This window comes from Excalfactoria chinensis, chromosome 9 (assembly GCF_039878825.1).
Source record: "Excalfactoria chinensis isolate bCotChi1 chromosome 9, bCotChi1.hap2, whole genome shotgun sequence".
Lineage (NCBI taxonomy): Eukaryota > Metazoa > Chordata > Aves > Galliformes > Phasianidae > Excalfactoria > Excalfactoria chinensis.
In genome coordinates this window covers 15469221-15487846 of record NC_092833.1, presented here as the reverse complement: position 1 = coordinate 15487846, position 18626 = coordinate 15469221, and the positions used below count along the sequence as shown (strand labels likewise).

General features: G+C 42.2%; 1 protein-coding gene across 1 annotated transcript in view; it reads left to right on the top strand.

The window, feature by feature from the left end:
• FNDC3B (fibronectin type III domain containing 3B) overlaps positions 1–18626 on the top strand; it is a 136039-nt gene that overhangs the window by 48306 nt on the left and 69107 nt on the right. The window contains exons 4-5 of the mRNA XM_072344768.1: positions 11561–11637; positions 17529–17772. Of these exons, the coding sequence (XP_072200869.1) occupies positions 11561–11637; positions 17529–17772 (321 nt within the window). The remainder of the gene's footprint in view (positions 1–11560; positions 11638–17528; positions 17773–18626) is intronic.

The following is an 18626-nucleotide window of genomic DNA, read 5'->3' as shown; positions in this document are numbered from 1 at the left end:
CAATGAGGCTCCCATTGTAACTTGACTTTACCTTTCAAAAGAAGGGCAGTGGTTTTATTTTAAAATAGAAATGTGATGGCATGTTGTTCCTTGTGGGTGGGTTTTATAAGTCTGGGTTGTGCAGCCTGCAACCTTTCTTTAGATCACTTTACCTTCTATCTGGTGCCTGAATGAAGGATGTATGCATTGTTTTGGATTCTGCATTGGAATTCCCCCAAGTGAATTTCATCAAGAAATTTCAAACAATTTATGGTATCTTTCCTGCTTTGAATGTTGTTTTCCTGTTGTTCACAGTTAAACAGCTTCTGCCTTTAAACCCAGAGCCTGTTTCATCTTGGTAGGTTGTCACATATATGTGCCTGGGCAACATGGCCTTTGCTGATGGTATTTGTATGGTAAAAGGTGCTGTTTCCTCCTCTGCCCTCTCTCTTCCTTTGGAAAGTATTTTATATTTTGGGTTTATTAACAGTTTTTGGAGCTGCTGATACACAGATGGGGCAGAAGGCTGTTGATTTTGGTGCATTCTGTTTAACCAGGCACATGATGTCTGGGATTCCAGTATATTTGCAGAAATAAGGAACAGACAGTGTTGAACCTTGTATGAGGAATAAGATTTTGGGGTCTAATAACTGAGCATCCATCTCCAGGGCCAGAAAAGATCACTTAGAGCTGCCAGCTTTCTTTCATGTGCAAAGCTTATTTCTTACCCAAAGTACAGTAGCACCTAGGTGCAGATGACAGATAATTTAGGTGTTTGCATATGCATCTAAATGCCCAGATTTTCCCTAGAATAAATTCTTAGCGTTCAGTGTTCAGATATGTTAATCTAGGCTCAGTGCCCAGTATAACTTAATATTTAAAAAGAGGTGAGTAAAACAGGATGGAAAAAGATATCGGGAAGAGAGAAACTAGTACCCTTGCCTATGAGCCAGGTTATTCATGCAGAACTGCTCAAGTTTTTACCACCTTTCCTCCATTTCCATCTGGTTGTGTGATAATAGGGGGCTTTTCCCAGGATTATTTTGTGTTTGAGTTTAATGTCAGTGCGGAGATTAAAGGTGTTTGTTTCCTATTGGCTCAGTAAGTCTAAATCCAGCCTTTGAAGTCAGGTCACTCAAGATTCTGTAGATGAAAACTCAGCCCTCTAGTTGGTAATCTACCTAACAGCCACAGATTTCAAGCTTAAATAAAATGCTGCCTCTACTACAAATGATGTCAGTATAGCCTGAGGTGTGTTTAGGCCGAAAGCTGAAGTCAGCTTGAACAAAACTTGGCAAAAGTGGAATGTTTTATTCATGTCAATCGTCTGAATAATGTTCCGTGGGTTTCTGTGGTATAATTTGGTTGCATTTTATGTTTAAAGAGAACCTGACTCCCCTCCTATAGGGTCCTCTTTAAGGCTTCAGTTTTAGGCTTACAGTGAGCGGTATCTTATTGCAGTATAAATACAGGCTTTTTCCATGCATACATGAGAAAGCACTTGCCTCATGTTCCTGAAGCCCAGCTGATGTTCCCAGTGTGTAGGTGGAAAGGCTGTACCTTGGAAATCAGGAGACAAAAAATCCTGTAAGTTGAATGGCTCCTGCTTCCTCTTTCCCTTCCACTCCTCTTCACTCTACACGGTGCCATCTGAAGCTTCAGAGGAGGAGTTTGCACCCACTCATTGAATGAGCATGCCAGGGAGTTCATTAGGGCTATTTCTTGAATTTCTCAATGACTTTGGAGAACTGGAGAACTCCATTCACAATGAGTGGACTCCAGATGAGAACTACAGAGCAGCAGTGGGCTCATAGTTCCTGCAGACCAGCAGCAGGCTGTGGCCTGATAGTAGAAACAGAAGGTTTAGTGCTGCTCAGGTAGAAGCAGGAGGAAACCTGGAGATCCAGAGACTTCAGAGGAAGGAGAATTCTGAGCTCCTGTGATGTGTGTCAAGCCCAGCTGCTGTTCTTGAACTGAGGTGCAGCATGGTAGAAAACCTCTCCTGAGTTTAATCTCTTCATTTTAGTCATCTCCCCTTACCTAAGTAGATGAGCATCCTCAGAGATGTGTAACGCTGTCCAAAAGTTGAAGCTACTGAAGATATACATGAACATAATTCAGTGGAATTTCCTCTCTGTGTTTTTTGTTGTTGTTTTAGTTTTTTAATGCTTTTTTGGATCTAGATCTAATGCTGCATGGAGAGAGCACGTTTCTTTCAGAGCTCATCAAACTGTGGCACAAAGGCATTCCTGTTCAGCCTGGATCCAGCCGTGCTGCACTGTTTGCTGTTAGCAGAGCGGTGGCCGCACAGCCCGGGCAGAGCTTGCAGCCTGCCAGCCTGACTCTGTGCCGCTGAATGGACCCTCTTGTGCTGCAGCCTTTGGAGAGCCAGAAGAGAAATGCTGCTCTCAGCCTTCTGCCATCGCAGGGAACCTTCAAGGAGCAGAAGAGAGCATTGCCCTCAGTTCTCAGTGCAGGGGCTCGGAAGGGGAAGGAAGCTGAAAAGAAGGGACAAGGTTTTGACTGCGTGTTGCCATATTTTTGAAAGTAAAGAAACAAAATATTGATGTTTCTACCTACAACTTGCACAAAATGTACCTTTTTAACAACTCGGGTTGTTTTGGGGGGGGGGACAAAAAGCTTCCTATCACTAGCAGGTTCACTGTAACTCTTTTCTAAGCCTGTAAAAATGATTATTTCATCTTCTAAGCCTTCAGTTGTAGTTTGCAAAAATACTTCAGTGCTGGAAAATTCACCGTAGCGATGCACGATTCTGCAGCTGAATTTGCACAAACTGCTCTATTACCTGGGTGAGCTCGTCGAGTGTTAGAAGATTTATATGAGCTTAAGTTTATCCAGGCAATATTCTGTTGAACTGTACAGATAACTTGTTGACAGGTATGATGTGATTTTGTTGGATTGATCTGAAAATTGGAATAGGGCCTGCAGGGAATGGTGGCTCAAGTGAAATTTCACCCTTGTTCCTTGCCCTCCCCCAAGGAAAACCTTCCCATTCCCTAACTATTTATGTCTAACCCAGGTAAATGTGGATTATAATTCATTTAAGTGTACTGCTCATCTATTTTTGCTTCCATGGTACTTCACCAGCAACTTTGCAATGCCAAAGTATGAGAGCTCTTTTTTTGTATGGAAAGAAAAACTCGTGCTAAGAGTTGCTGGAAGCCAAAATAGCTTCTTAAAATTAAATGAAAAATCATGAACTTGTAGAGTTCTGAGCAGAACTCAGCACGTGCCCACTATGCAATCAGAGGAGTAACAAGAAAGTATTTGTTGCTGGACTTCAGCATGGAGGAGAGGGAAGGACTTATCTTCTGTGCTAACTCCAGTTCCTCCAGTGCATTCTCTGGGCAGTATTGGCATAAGCTATAGTCAATCATTAATAGTGAGAAAACTTGAAAGGAGAAATGAACCACATCCAAACACTTATAAGCTCTTCACTGTATATTATATCTTGTAGGTGGAAGTGACTTCATTCTCTGAAGTTTGTACAGCTTGTTGCAGTATAAGATGCTGATGATATGGTGTGCAGTTCTGTAAAATACCTGTGAATGGTTCTGGTTGTTGCATTCACTATAGGATACTGGAGTATAAAATATGCATAAGTGCATTATGTTAAGAAACTTCTATTTGCCTTGAAGTGGGAAGGGTTAAATACCTTAAGCAGCTCTTACTGAATGATGCCAGTCCTGTGACATATGTCTGGATGAGCAGACAAGCCAGTGAAGGGACAGCACTAATGGGACAGATGTTTGCCAATGAAGGCTCCTTGCAGACAGCACCAGGGCTAACGACAGGGCCCTTGGAGAACGTGGGTTGGTGTACTGGGGATGCTCACTCAGCTGCTGCTTGCACTTTTGAAATGCACATCCATCACTAAAAGGCGCTGATGACTTTCTTTCCCTCCCCGCTTCCCTATGCAATAAAGAAGGCATGTTTATGACAGCCAGATATTAATTGCCATATCTTGGTGAGGGTGTTCAAATAGAGTGTTTTAAATGATTCACCAAAGACCAGGGTCCAAACTTGTTAGGAATAAAACTTGTCAGATGCTGTCATGTTTGGTGCCATTGCTGTTTCCCCAGTGCTGGGTGGGCTGATGGATGGAACGTTGACGTCGGCTTTTAGGCTGCGTGATATTTCTTGCTGTGGGTGGACAGGCAGAGAATAGCCATCCCCTAATTGCTGCCTCGTTAAGGGCAGGTGGAAGAGAACATAATGCATAGCATAATTGTTGACTTGGGTTTGGATCTGTCGCTGATTGTACCATCATTTTGGTGTTGCCATGGGAATGTAATAATTATATTTTGAATAATTGGAGCATTTTCTTTTACCGCTGCAGAAAACTGATGTTGTGTAATTATTGTTACCTTTAATGAAAGTTACACTCTAAGCTGATTATTTAACGTTTGTATAAACATGTTACAGAGAGCAAAACTTTCTATAATTGAATGCCATTTTGTAAACGTTGTCAGCAAGCTAACCCATGCACCCCAAACAGCATTTACATCATTGGAATGTGCTGAGAAGCCATTTGCAAAGTGAAAATGTTCATAGTGCAACATCCATCCTTTATGGTGTTCTTGTGGCTTGGAGTTCATCTTTCTAGAAATAAAGAATTCCTGTCGATATCAGGTTAATGGTGCTGTGTAGCACGTAAATGGAAATGTTGTTCATATTGGTCTAAGAGTCACACTGCTCTCATCCAGCAATGGTTGCTTCCCTGTTGCTGAGGTTGGGGTAGGGACTGGTGGTGCTGTGTAGGTTTCAGGGGACTGCTGGGCCTCCTCTGTTTGGAATTATCACCTCAACTCGGCATATGAGGCGTGTGGTTCCAAATGGAAGCCTACTGCTGATTGAGGATTCCCATCTTCTGCCTGCTTTTGTAGTCCTGTATGAGTTGGCCCATGGGGGTTTGTGGCCAGTCACTGTCCCACAGGTCTCCATGTGACATCAGCTTGGCTGTGTGGTTTCCCCAGTCTTGGAACCACCACATTCCTGCAACTGCTCCATTTGGGGACCCTGTAGGGGATGTGGAACAGCTCTGCTGCCATCCCTACTCCTCATGTCGGGGTGTCAGCACGGTTGTGTTCATCACATAATGAATGTCTCTCCAGCTCCAGGTTCTTGTTTTGTGGCTTGTATGCTAATGGATTAACTTCAGATGTTTTCAACGTAGTTGTTTCTTCTTTGTTTCCAAAGTAGCCCTAATTTATTTAACAGTATTTGCCATTCAAGCTAACTGATTTTAGACAGATGTTTGTCTCTTGTGTTTTAGTCTAGACATCTCTGATTTACAATCTGTAACCCATCTGGTGAATTGCCATGGGAGGATGCTTATTTTCAGTGCTTGAAGTATTGCAAAATACTCTTTGCAAGTGTTTTTGCAGTAGTGATGGTTGAGCCAACCAGCAGAAAAGGTTTATTTGAGCAAAAGAATCAAAATGGTTTATTCAGATTAGGGCAGCAAAATATTCCACTTCTATTTTAAAAAGGGAAAAAAGTTCAACTCCAAAACATTTATTTGTCCTGAAAAAAAAAACCCTCTACAAGAATGCCACATCTGGGAGACAGAGGTGTACGCTTCAAATGTCAATGCTGTTGTTTTCTTATGAACTGGAGGCAGTGTGTAGCAGGGCAGTTAGCAAGGACAGGTGAGCCAAGCAGTCCACAGAAGGCTCCAATGCAAACAGCAGAGGTGCTGTCCTGTGGGCAACCCAGAAATGCTCCATGGGCTGAGTGCTCTGAGCCTTTGTTTCTGAGTGTTTTCACTCAATAATTGATTAAGTTTGTCCACACGTATTAGAGACAGCACAAACCCAAGGCTGGATTCAGGGCCTCCTGCTGTGAGATCCAAGTGTTGCGTGCATAATTCAGGGCTGTGGGATTTGCCTTTTAACAGTAATGGTGACAATGCACTGAAATTCTGAGGGACTGATGTGTTTTGAAACTTCAGTTATTTTTAAAATGATTCTGGCCAATTAATTTGGACAGAGGGAGGTTAAAGGGCTGATAATTTGTAACCACATCCAGTGCATTCACAGGATTTTAAAAGCATATTGGGAAAAAAACAAATAAAGGATGATGGAAGTTGCAAAGGCATTTAAGAAGCATCTTTCACCTACAGAAAATCCTTCAGCCTGCCCTGTCAGGCTCTGTGTCTGCACATATGTATTGAGGTAACTGCAGTCAGTGGTTAAGCCATGCAGGTGCAGCTGGCTTCAGGCTGATGCTTTTTTTGGATCCTTTGTGCACATTTAAATAGTCATTTGATGCTGGACCACCAAGATCATTTGAAACCCATTGGAACTTGGTAATGATATCATACTACAATTGTAAGGCAAAAGGAATGGTTTCTTCTGAACTGTAATCTGAACAGAAAGTGAATAGTGGAGGTGCAAGTCCAAGTGAATGTGCCGATAGAGTTGTTCCGAAGAAGCAGGAGTGCCTTGCATTTAAAGAAAAGTCCCTGTTGGAGCATGGGCTCTCTGTGTCTTTAAACTCTGTGCATGCTGATGAGATCCCCTTTTCCTCCCCTTAATCAAGGGAGATTGTGTAGCAGCTGAGGCAGCCTGCTGAGTTCTACAAGTGTGTACTAGGCATCCTTTTATTCACATCTTAAGTTTGTAAGTGAGGTTGCCTTTAGGAAAGAGACCCACAAGTAGTGCAAAACTCTGCAGCCACCTTCATGGATGTGCCGCCCTGTGGAGATGGCTGAGTGCTGGGTGCTTTTGCTAACACTGGGCAGTATTAACGACCTTATTCCTGTGCCTTCCACAGCCCCACTTCTGCAGGGTGAATGCAGCATAGCTGAGATTCTTCTAACATACCAGACCTCTCTGAAGGTTTCCGAACAGCTGTCATGTTGTCCCCTCGGGCACTTAGTCTTGTAAAAGCTGCTCCTTTTTCATGCAGAGCTGCCTCAATCTACAAGTTTGTAGTCATGTAGGAACAAATGTAGGATCAGCAGCAGATCTGGGTCTTGTGCCTTGGTGACTTCAGGAGTTGCGGCTGTGGGGCATGGGACAAACAGGCAGAGCTTGGGGCATGAGCGCTCTGTGCCATCACCCAGCGTGGCACATAAGCTACTGTGAGCATAATGGAGTAGGAAGAGAAGCTGTGTGCATCCAGCAGTGAAAGGCAGCCTGTTTGTGCTTGTTTCATTGAGGAAATTGTTCCGGAACAGCTGCTCGTCCATGTGAAAATGCAAACCCCTGGGTCGCCGCCAAGGGCAGCGAGGCCTGGGTCATTTGTTTTAGCAGAACAGGCCAATTTGCCCTTAAACGATCTTCCCGTTTCATTCGGTCACAGCTCTTGCTCAATAGATTTACTTCCTGAGACACCCTTGTGTGTCGAGTCGCTGCAGCAAGCTAAGGGAGCAGTGAGGCTTCCATGAATTGATTCTAGCTGTGTAAAGCACAGGGCATGTGCTTGGGTGGCATTCATCTTTTGCTCTGCTACTGCAGAAGATTCATAGCATTAAAACTTAGAAGATCCTTCGATTTTGAAGTAAGACCCTTCCAAAATCACCACATCTCTTCTCCTGCAGGTATTATGAAGTGGGATCCTAAGTCACTGTGCGCTCTCTGGAAACAGGGCTGAGATCCTACTGAGCAATTAATGGACTTGAGAGTTCTTGTTCACTGGTGAATTTCAACCTGAAGCCAGGAGTTGTAGGAGCAGTGCAAATACGTAGCAAAGCACATGGGCATGGGTTTGGGACTGGATTTGGAGAATATTCTGCAGTGAAAATGATTTAACAATAGGGAGAGAAAAGCACTATGTGGAGCAGCTGGGAAGGGAAAACAGCACAGCGCAGTGACCTTGCTGCTTCATGGTGCACAAAGAAACAGGCAAAATGCATTGCTCCAGCCAGAGGAACCAGGGTGCCAGTCTTGGGCTTCTATAATTAACAGAAGAAAACTAATTAATTCATGCGTAAAAGGTCACTGAGGATGATAGTAAAAGCATACTGATTTCAAAACTGCTTTTATACAAGAATGTTGTGAGTGCCACAGTCTGAGACCAAGGCTCTAGTCTGCCTTGAAAACCTTGGGGCAGAAATTCCTGCAGTGGGTTGTGCTATGATTGCAGAAGGACTAAGAATGGACAAAGAGCGGACAGTCCCCAGGATGAAGCAGTCTCCTCGCTGGGGAGGTGCAGGAGAGAAAGGGGAGGAAGGCTTGGTTTCACCTGCAGCTTCATGTAACGTGCCACAGTGCAAGTAGAATAGTTGTGTTTTTTGTTGTGTGCAGGTGCTTTCTTGTTCTTGATTTTTGTTATTTTAAAGGCAGCAGATCTGGGAAATGTTTTTCTCCTCTCAAAATGGTTACAATAATTAAAAGGGAGGCAGAATGGGGTTCACCAGGGCTTCAGGCTGGTCACCAGCTGTGCCGCTTGGGAACCGAGTATCTCTACCTCTCCTTCTTCCTTGATTACAAACATGTTGGAAGCACAAACTCTTGGTGCTGTCAGAGCAGTGGGTTCCTCACACCAGCATTTTGGGGCAGCTCTCCAGAAGCTGCTGGAGGCGCTCAGTATTTACAGTGCTGCAGCTTGAGGTGGAATTTGGCCTCCGACTTTGCGAGCAGCAGTGGCCAAATCTCTTCTGGCTTGGTTTTGTCATGGACCCAGGGGATGGACTTCACTTATTAACAGGTTCAAAATATATTAAGGCGAGCTTGTTGCAGCGGGCAGCATCCAGGGCAGAGCAGGATGGCTCCTCCTTGCATAGTTTAAATTGCATGTTGAACTGTGAGCTTCACTTAAGACTTGCAAGGGTTTAAAATACCTTGGGGGAAACTCCTTACATCCTTCCTATGAATATAAGTAATTGAGGAACATCCTTTTCTAAGTACTTACTTCTTTTAACAGTTAAAGTATAAGATGTAAGTAAAAGATAAATAAATTTCCCTCAACAAAAGATTTGATTTTGTTTTAGTGCTAAATAGGGAGTGGTTTCTCTGCAAGCGAGGTCTTTAGTAACTCTGGGGCTGTGTGTTACTCACTGCCACTTGAAGTTGTTTTGATACCGTTGACGAGAGAGATGAAATAATGTATGCTAAAGTCATTTGGCTCGTCTGGAAATCAAAGCACTGGAAACAAAACCTTGCCGCAAATCATGGGGCTGTCGTTCTTTTAAAACCTGTTACCCAAATGACTTTAACAGTTTGTGGGTTGTGCGCAAGGTTAGGAACCATCTTGCTCAGTGCACGTTTTGATGATAAAACCCAAGCTTTTTTTTATTATTATTGGAATGGAAGTGTTGCAGTCAACAGTCTCGGTGTGGGAGTTTGATTTCTTCCTGCCAGTCGATTGCTGCTCCATATGAGCAATTGGCAAGGGCTTTGTGGGACAGATGATGGCCATGCCAAGTTGAGCGATTCTCAGCTGCCATATAGCACTTAGTTGATCTATGCATAGAAAGTCCAGGGCTGCTCTCTTTTCAAATGCATTTCCAGGCAGAATTTGTATTTTTGAGAGACCGGCTAGGGCCACAGTGACTGTAAGTAGAGAGGATTTTGGTTGAAGGCTTGAAACACATTAAAAATTAAGGCTTTATTCTCTTTAGCATCATTCACTTGTTGTGACATTTAAAGTGAGCCTCGTGACAGTGCTAATTATTCCTTCCACCTATTCTTGGGCACGTTGCACCCTGAAGAACCCAACAGCACTTGTTAATCCCGTGTGGCTTCTGCTACCCCATCCCAATGCTACTGTGCACACCCCTGTTGTGTGTACTGTGCCCTGCTGAGCAAGGCACTGTGAGTAACCAGAGGAAGTTCAGAGAAAAGCATGAAAGCACATTGCTCGGAAGATGTATGCAAAGATTTATTTATTTGTTTATTTATTAATAGGAAAAATGCATTTACTCAAATAATGTTTCGGAAAAGCTCCCTGTGACCCAATTGTCACTTTGTATTTTGCGATGGGTTTAAGCAGAACCATTCAACCACAGCTTAATCCACCCAGCAATTGCTTACAACTCATCCTGTTACATTTTTCCATTCACGCTAAAGCTGTTCACTGTGGGAGCTTTATTAGGAGAGACAAAACACATTAATAGAGCTATGAAGTGAGGCGGGAAAAAACATCTGTGCTGGATGAGTGCTAAAGCCATTTTACCTAGTGGGGCTGTAGTATAGGTGAGGTTCCCTGTGTAGTCAGTCAGGTGTTGAGCAGTACGCGGAGCAGCAGAGCCCCATGCTTAAAATAACTTCTGAAACAATAAACACTGAAACTTCAGGACTTTTCACATGTTTAATGCACTTAATAAATTATCATATTTCAGATGTAGGTGTGACCAGTAAAAACCATATGCGGGTAGAGAATGGCTTCTTATACGTCAGCGTGGACTAGTGTCCCTGCTCCTTGCTGCTGTTGGATGATGAGCTGTGGCTCACTCTGTTGCTGGAGGTTTCACCAGTTTTGTCCACACATTTGAGGCAGATAGTGTTGAGCTGATGAGCTGCCATTTCACCCCTTTATGGCTGAAGTTCTCCACGTGTTCTGACATTTGGCTTCCTTTCCTGGAATGGGGCACGGTTTGGAGATGCTGGGTACCTCCTCTGTCATAGGAGATTGAAGTGATCTTTTGTAGTAATTGTCTAAGCTGAAATTCGATTGGCAGCAGCAAAGTGCAGAGCTTTCTAAGCTCTTCTCCAGAGTTTGGCCATGAATTCTCAGCCCATGGCAAATGCTAGAGGAACAGATTAGAATGAACATTAGCATATGTACTAGGGAAGTCATTACATTATTCTTTACAAAACAGTAAACTCTCATTGCAAACATCTGTCTGTTGTTTGAGGAGTTCATTTTATTGACTTCTATGTGTGATGTGTCTGGTTTTAGTAGCTAAATCAGTGAGCAACCAAGTCAACTATTTCCATTTTATCTAGATGCTTTCTTGTAGCTGTGAGGCCGTGTTTGCAAAAGTCAAATGATTATGGCACTTGCTTTGTTATACTTGTACTCAGTGCCTCAAAATGGAACTGGAGTGCTCAGGGCTGGATTTCACAGTGGAAACCATAAGCTTCTTGCTTGTACAACTGCATTCTAAGGTTAGTCCGAATAGCTGAGATAATGAATTTGGTCTTTGTGCCTTCTTAAATAGATAGCTTTTCGCATATGTGATTTTTTGGTACAATTGGACACTTTCCTCGGGAGTTGCCTAGTTCCAGACTGCACAGTTTCTGCTTTGTTCTGCACCTCCATGTCTTTGACAAGAATAACTTAACCAGATTTCAGTACAGGAATTGTGGGCTGCTAAAGGACATATTGTGTTACTGCTTAATGCTGTATAAGTTGATCAGTGGGTAATATAAAGCCTGTGTTTTAGCCGTTTTAAGATGAAAATATTATTTCAGCAGAATATATGTTAAAGTCATTGAACAATGATCTTATTTTTAGGATGATGGCATAAGGCATTTTCCACACACCAGATATTACTGGATTTGTTCATTCTGTTATTGTAGGCTTCAAAAATAAAGCTATTTTTAACCTTTTCTGAGCAATTGTGCAATTTCTTTCAACTGCAATAAATCTCTTTTTCCCTTTCTTTTAGGACCAGCAGAGGTTCCCATGATGTCACCCAATGGATCCATCCCCCCTATTCACGTGCCTCCCGGTTATATCTCACAGGTATGCTTCTGGAGGAGTAAATACATATATAGAAGCAATAGCATTGATCACATACAGAAGTCATCTTGGCTGAGTGTGGTTTAGAAATATGTATGAAAATGAAAATTCTGATGTGTCTTTTTGCATTCGTCTCTATTGGCAACACATGCATGCACTTATGCATGTGCATATCCACACTGCATACATTGTATACCTATGTTTTTTAATGCTTGCAAAAGCCGTGTGTATAGGCATGTATGTGCAAATTTTCTACCTGTCCATGTTGGTGGGTAATGTGTTAAGCTTTAGTGTGTCAGCTGTATGTAGAAGGAGGCTGGTGGAAGTGGAAGAAGCTATTAAATACACTTTGAGTCCTCAATGTTATCCCTGCAAAAACTACGACTTGTCAAGAACAGAGTGTTTTCTTTTGTTTTTAAGATGGCTGTGATAGAGTTATCTATTCTGTACTTATAGGGGAAAAAAAAGGGGAAAAATGTTTTTCACGGAGCTCTTAGGTTTGGAAACTCTTGAGCAGCTGCTGGTCTTTTATGTAAATAAGAAATTTCCATCACCTGCTTGTTTAATTTTCCTTCCATCTCCTGCAAAGATTAGGCTTTCTATAGTTAAAAGCAAACAAACAAACCAAAAATTTAAGGCAGGGTGACAGCAAATGATATAACCTTCAGATTTATTGTATTAATTTCACTGAGATGTGTACTAGACCAGAAGTTTTACCAAAATCATACAAAGCATTTCGGATCTCATGGACGGATTAAATAAGAGCTTTGGATGCGCGCATTTTGACTTCTCGTTAAGTAGAAAATGTATGATGTCCTGGAATCCCTCCTCCCTCCCCAGGAAATGTGAGCTTGTCTAACTCTGAAAAATTGTGGATGGCGTCATGCTTAAATCCCACAAAATACTGCAATCACTCTGCGGTATTTTAACTTCTCCACAGAATGGAAACATGCCCCAAGTACAGAGGCTGTTGTTAGCCCTCTGCCTGTTAAAAAGCCCTGTCTGAAGAACTAGGAGTAAGCACAGGAGGGACTGAGCAGGCTTTGGGGTGTGTTTGCTCTTCCCTTGAAAGAACTTTAATGCCATTTTGTTACTGAACTGCTTATACATCTCACTTCCTGGACTAAGGTATGGGCTGGCTGTAGCTGTAATGCTTTGCCAAACCAAGTGATCAAAGTCTTAGAGCTGTAACTTTGCTTGAACCTGGTTGCTCTTGTCTGCTTTTTGTGGATCAGCCTAATAATCCCACTAAAGAAGTTCTTGGTTTCTTAGCCAGTTAAAAAAAAAAAAACCCAAAACCTCTTCTGAAGAAAATTTTCCAAGCAACTGGAAATAAGTTTGAGGGAAAGAACTGTGTATGCAGTGCTTTTCAGCAACACAATATGTGTTCTACTCTGTGGAGGGCAACCCTTTTTCCTTTCAGATTGCTTCAGAGTACATAACGATTGAAAGTGCTTAATGATCAAATGAGTTCTGATTGTAATCAGTGCTTCTTCCTAATTTGCCCTTGCTTGTGCTCTGTTGTCTTAAACTTAAAAACTCTATTTTGTGATAATTAATAAGAACACAAATTTAGAATGGCAAGGGAAAGGATTCGGGGCATTCTGTTGAGGATTTGAATAATGGGAATATGGAAAAGCATGATCGTGAACTTGTTTGCTTAGGGCCATTGGCCAAAGGCTGCTCTCACTGAAGCAAATCCAGAGTAATTCCACTGAGTTTGAGGAATTACTCATACATAATTGGACATGAAAGTTTGGTCTGAACCTCCGCGTTGCTTTTATTTACAGAGTTGTTGATATGCAATCTCAGCCACAGCTATTTTAAGGCAAAGGGCCTGGTGGGGTGGCTGGAGCGCGAGGCAAGCACGGTGCTGCTCAGCCGCCTCTGGGCAGCAGGCTGCGTGCGGCTGTGTAGGCCGCGCTGCATGCTCAGCACTGCAGTCTGCTACACGTTGAATGCACACAGACCTTGATGGAAATAAATGGTAACCTCTAGAAAGAGGGAAATCTTTAAATAACGTTTAAAGTGGTGGAAAATCCAACACATCCTCGGGGTTTTGTGTCTGGGTAAATTCCCTACGCTGGGAGGTGTTCTCTTCCAAATTAAATTTGTCTAGCACAAGTTTTTAGCCGCAGACTCTGTTTCTGTGTGGCTTACTGCTCACAGAGCTTTCCTTTGTATTTTGTGGGCTGCAACCAGTAGAGTATTGCAGGATGATCCTTCCAAACACTGAATGCTAGGGAGGCTCTGCAGTTCTCACACACAGCAAGCCATAACACTCTGATCCTTTGCAGTCCATGAGCACAGGCCCTGATGGTCTGTTTTGTGCTAGGTTTCAGATATCCTAATATTTCTGCCAGCGTTAGGGATGTTCTTCTGACTGTTTTCTAAGGTGTGAGTGTAATATTGGTGTTTGTATGCAGTGGATGACAAAGATAGCGGCGCTAAACTTGTCAGGACTGGCGTGAGCTTGGATTGGCATCCTTAAAAAATGAAGTGAATAAATAAAATGTTAACATCCAAGTGCCTTGAAGATGAGCTCATTCTGTACTGTTTTCTGGTACAGATTGATTTATGAATGAAGTTTCAAATTAGTTTATGAAATTCCACAAGTACTGGTCATGGTCCACCCAGTGGCTGTGCTCCAGCTATCCTTGCTGAATCTTGCACGATAGGTTTAAGTGAAATAGGAGCAGGATTTTGAAATGGAATGTAAATATATTCCATGCTACCATGTCTATTCAGTAGATGTGTGTTACAGAATATAACAATGATTGTGTTCTTTCAGCTAAAACTTACAAAATCCAGGTCGAGCCTACCTGTAAAAAAGAACGTGTCTGTCTCTTTTTCCTCCAGGTGAAGTATTTAATTTCAGTGGAGAAAAGTATAGAACATAGAGTAGTGATATATGAATATGTAAATTGTCTTAGATCGTGTTTTCACCACTATAGTATCATATCATTTAATGCAAAACAAATAACATTAAAAAAATAAATAAAAATGCTGTTTTCCAAACATGGCAATCAACAAAGAAGGCAATTTTATTGTGTATGAGTAATGTTTATCCAAACTCTCCTGAAAGATATTCACCTCACTTACTAATTAATCTTCTTAAGATAACCACATAGAACTATGCATTAATAATATAGTTAGCAAAGTGGCTTGCCAATTACACCAGAAAGCACAAAAAATAATAGCAAAAGACTATTTAGTTAATAACTGCTTGAAAAACACAAACTAATAAAAATTTACCTATATTGTATTTAAGCATTATTTTCTGCTTCTAAAATTTACGTATCCATCTATAGAACCTAGTTTAAGGAGGAACTGTCCTGTAGGGCAAGAAAATAAAGTGACTTTTTGCAAGATCCCTTGTGTTTCTGCCTTTGGAATGCATGCACATGAAGTAACAGGAGTGCTGTAAGCATTTGTGGCCTAGAGGAAACAAAAGATATTAGTCTCCTAACTTCTTGATGAAAGTCATTTGGAAGACTGGCTCATCCCCTGATCTCTGGCTTTTCTCACAGTGCTGATATTCTGCAGTTTCAGCAGCAGTAGCATTTTAAAAGGCAGTCAAAAGGACTTTGGAGGCTTTTTCCCTGCTCTCTAGAAGATCAGGAAGAGAAATCATAATAATTTTAGTGCTGGTTTACATGAGGTGCTGCTACAGAGCACAAGCTTTCTGTCTAAATCTGCTTTTTAACATATTCCTCTTTCATCTAGAGCATAGAATCCAGATGTCATCTGATGTAGATACACGGATAAGGGCTTGAACCCATCAGGGCTCTGAAGCTTAGACTGGTGAAAGCAAGATGAAAACTTTTCATGTCAAAATGAAGGAGCTTGCTGTCTCAATTAAACAGTAATGGAAATCTAAGAGAGTTAAGTCTCAGCATTTTCATGTACAGCCTTAAATAAGTCATTTTGGCTTTCACTTATGCTAACTGGAAAAAGACTTTCCTCCAGATTTTAGAGCAAGTCTCAGACCTAATACATGGATGATGGATGTGGGGATTGAGTAGAGCCTGATAGCAGAGATTGGAGGCCTGAGAATGCAGCAGTCAGACTGAAGTGCTGCTCTGTCTCCCAGTCACAGCTGTCTTCTGAGGGCTGTAGAGCCTTTGAATTTGAAAGATAGCAGTTGACAAATTGCTAGCTTAGGTTGTAAAATTAGACTTTAGGACAAGTACTTTAAGCTAAACAATTCCTATTCTGGTTATTCAGCATAACAAGCAACACATCTCTTAATGTAAAACATCAGTTACAAGTGACTGAATTACTTTCTATCTGAATTTTTCTTCTGTAAGGAAGCCAGCTCATCCATGTCCTTGTCTGTGGTGTCAGCCCATAGCTTACAGGCATAATTCACATGACCTTAGGGCACAAGTGGCATGAGTTAAGAATTGGGTCAGCGAATACTGGTTGAATTATAACCTGTGTAAGTTGCTCAGATGATGCCTGAGATGTGGGCCTGTGCTCACTGGAGCATTGCTGCTCACGGCTCCAGCACTGTGTGTGACAAGGCTTGTCACCCTGTGGCAGGAATGGTGGCATGCTCATGCCATAATTGCTTCTGCTCAGGGTATGTCAGGATAGACGATTTTTTTGGTGTTGTTTGGGCTAAGACCCCATGATGTTATTAGAGACACAGGAGTGTGGGAATCTTTATAAGGTTTCTTTTGCTGGTGCTGGTGGGGCATAAATATCTCCAGTTAGTGACAAATGGCTGAGAATGGTCACATCTTGTGGCAGGCATCTAAATTTTCCAGACCTTGTCTGTCAAACACTTTAGCATGATGCATCTTCATCAGTGTATCAGGGAGCTTTGTTCTCTGTCCTTTTGTTTCTGCTGCAAATGGTGGGACTCTAAGCTGTGTCTTTCTGCATTCACCATTCTCATACATAACATTCATCGCAAACATTATTTCTTCCCTTTGTCATCAGTCAGTTTGGAAAAACTTAATTTCTGACAGCCAAACCGGTTGTCTAAATTCTTTCATGCCTCTCTACCTGAAGTATTTCTACATTCAGAATTAAAGGAGTATTCAGTTGTTCAGTTGTATTTTTAAGTACCAGAAATGGCAGAATTTGGTTTGAATAAGCTTCAAGAATAGCTTGGCTCATAAGTCTGGACTGAAATTGGGCTGGCTGACTTTCCTCCAGAAATATACTTTTTCCAGAGCTGTAAGCTGAAAACTTTTTTTTCTTCAGTCTAAGCACATTTCCACCTTTCTACATCTGTTTTTACATGCTTTGACTCTGATCTTTGGGGCCAAGGTATGCATATTTGAGAGTTGATTTGCATGGACATATAGATCAACTTTGTAGCAGGAAAAAACTGCTGCCCCGTGGTTTGCTTTTAACAGATAGAGATACCTGCTGTGAACAGAGTGATTCTTTCGAAAAAGGCCGTCAGTCCAGCAGGTTCCTGCAGCTGACAGGTCTCTGTGCACACACAATTGCAATGCTGGTTAATCTCCAGCTGTTACTAACTCTGTCCTCACTCAAATAACACCATCAAAATCAGTGGTAGAAATTTTATATGCAGAAGGTAAGATTGGTCCTAATGAGTGCTCTTATTCTGGTGCTTTCTGTTCCTTTCTTAATTGCTTTACTCTATAAATACAGGGTATTTGTTTTGTCTCTTACCCACAGTTATCGCTGGCAGTAGTTAGTCTCCCAGTGATGAGTGTGGCTATCTGAATCTCCAAGAAAAGCCACATCACCGCTGTGTTCACCCGTACTGATATTAATTTTAGAAACATGTTTATGTACAAACCTAAGGACCAACCATTTTTTAACGGGATAAAGAGCTGTAAACAGCGCTGTTATAAAACCATGTTCTGTTCAGTTGCTGTATAATATGACCCTGTCCCTGCCTTCCCTTGCAGGTGATAGAAGACAACACCGGTGTCCGGAGGGTGGTGGTCACCCCGCAGTCTCCGGAGTGTTATCCTCCCAGCTACCCTTCGGCCATCTCTCCGACCCATCACTTACCTCCGTACCTGACACACCATCCTCATTTCATTCACAACTCCCATACGGCTTTTTATCCTCCTGTCACTGGGCCTGGGGATATGCCACCACAGTTTTTCCCACAGCATCATCTTCCACCTACACTATATGGAGAACAAGGTGAGTTGGAAGAAAATACTGGCATTTCTCACCTGTTCAGGTGTTCAGCAGCTGTTAAGGGCCAGTGAAACCAAGAGTGGCAAATGAATTAGGGAATACAAATGGAGTCTTCTTTGTTTACCAGAGCAAGAGATTGTCAGCATGTGCCACTATGCAGAGTGCAGCAGCACGGGGCAACCCTACGATGCAACTCTAGGATATTGAAGCAAATCTTGTTTTAACTTAATTCACGAATACAGAGTGGGGAAAATTCTCATCCTGTGTTCCAAACTGGGGCTGTGAGTTGTGCTAATCTTTCTTCATTCTCATGGTGCGGCATTGTACAGAAAACCAAAAGACAAAATCCTGGCTTGGGAATGAGGATGGATAAGGAGGGCTAGATCTGAGCAAGACTTGCCATGGATATTTCCAGTGGGAGAAGCTGAGCACCACTTCCTGTTGGCAGCAGTGTGTGTTTTGTCCCTCAGAAGCTCAGAACCACAGAGGTTTTCCAAGAAATAACAGGCATTTTCTGTTTGTTATTCTGGTTGAGTCCGGGCAGCAGAGTCACTGAAAAGCACTGCCTGGTACCAAAGAGTAACATGGCAACCCAAATCAGGTCATAAGAAAGTAATTGCCTTAAAAGAAGTGAAAATAGCATATTTCTGTCTGAAATATGCACTGTTGTGTCTGATCTATCCTGGAGAGAAGTCTGTGTGTAGCTCAAATTTAATAGTCAGCAAAGGCGCTCAAGATACTTGACATGAGAGTCAGGTCAGGATTCATTATTTTACTCCCAAGACACATGGACTTAATACACATTAAAGAATACTTTCAAGCCATATCACCAGAAGTAAGACTTTTCTGGAGAGGGA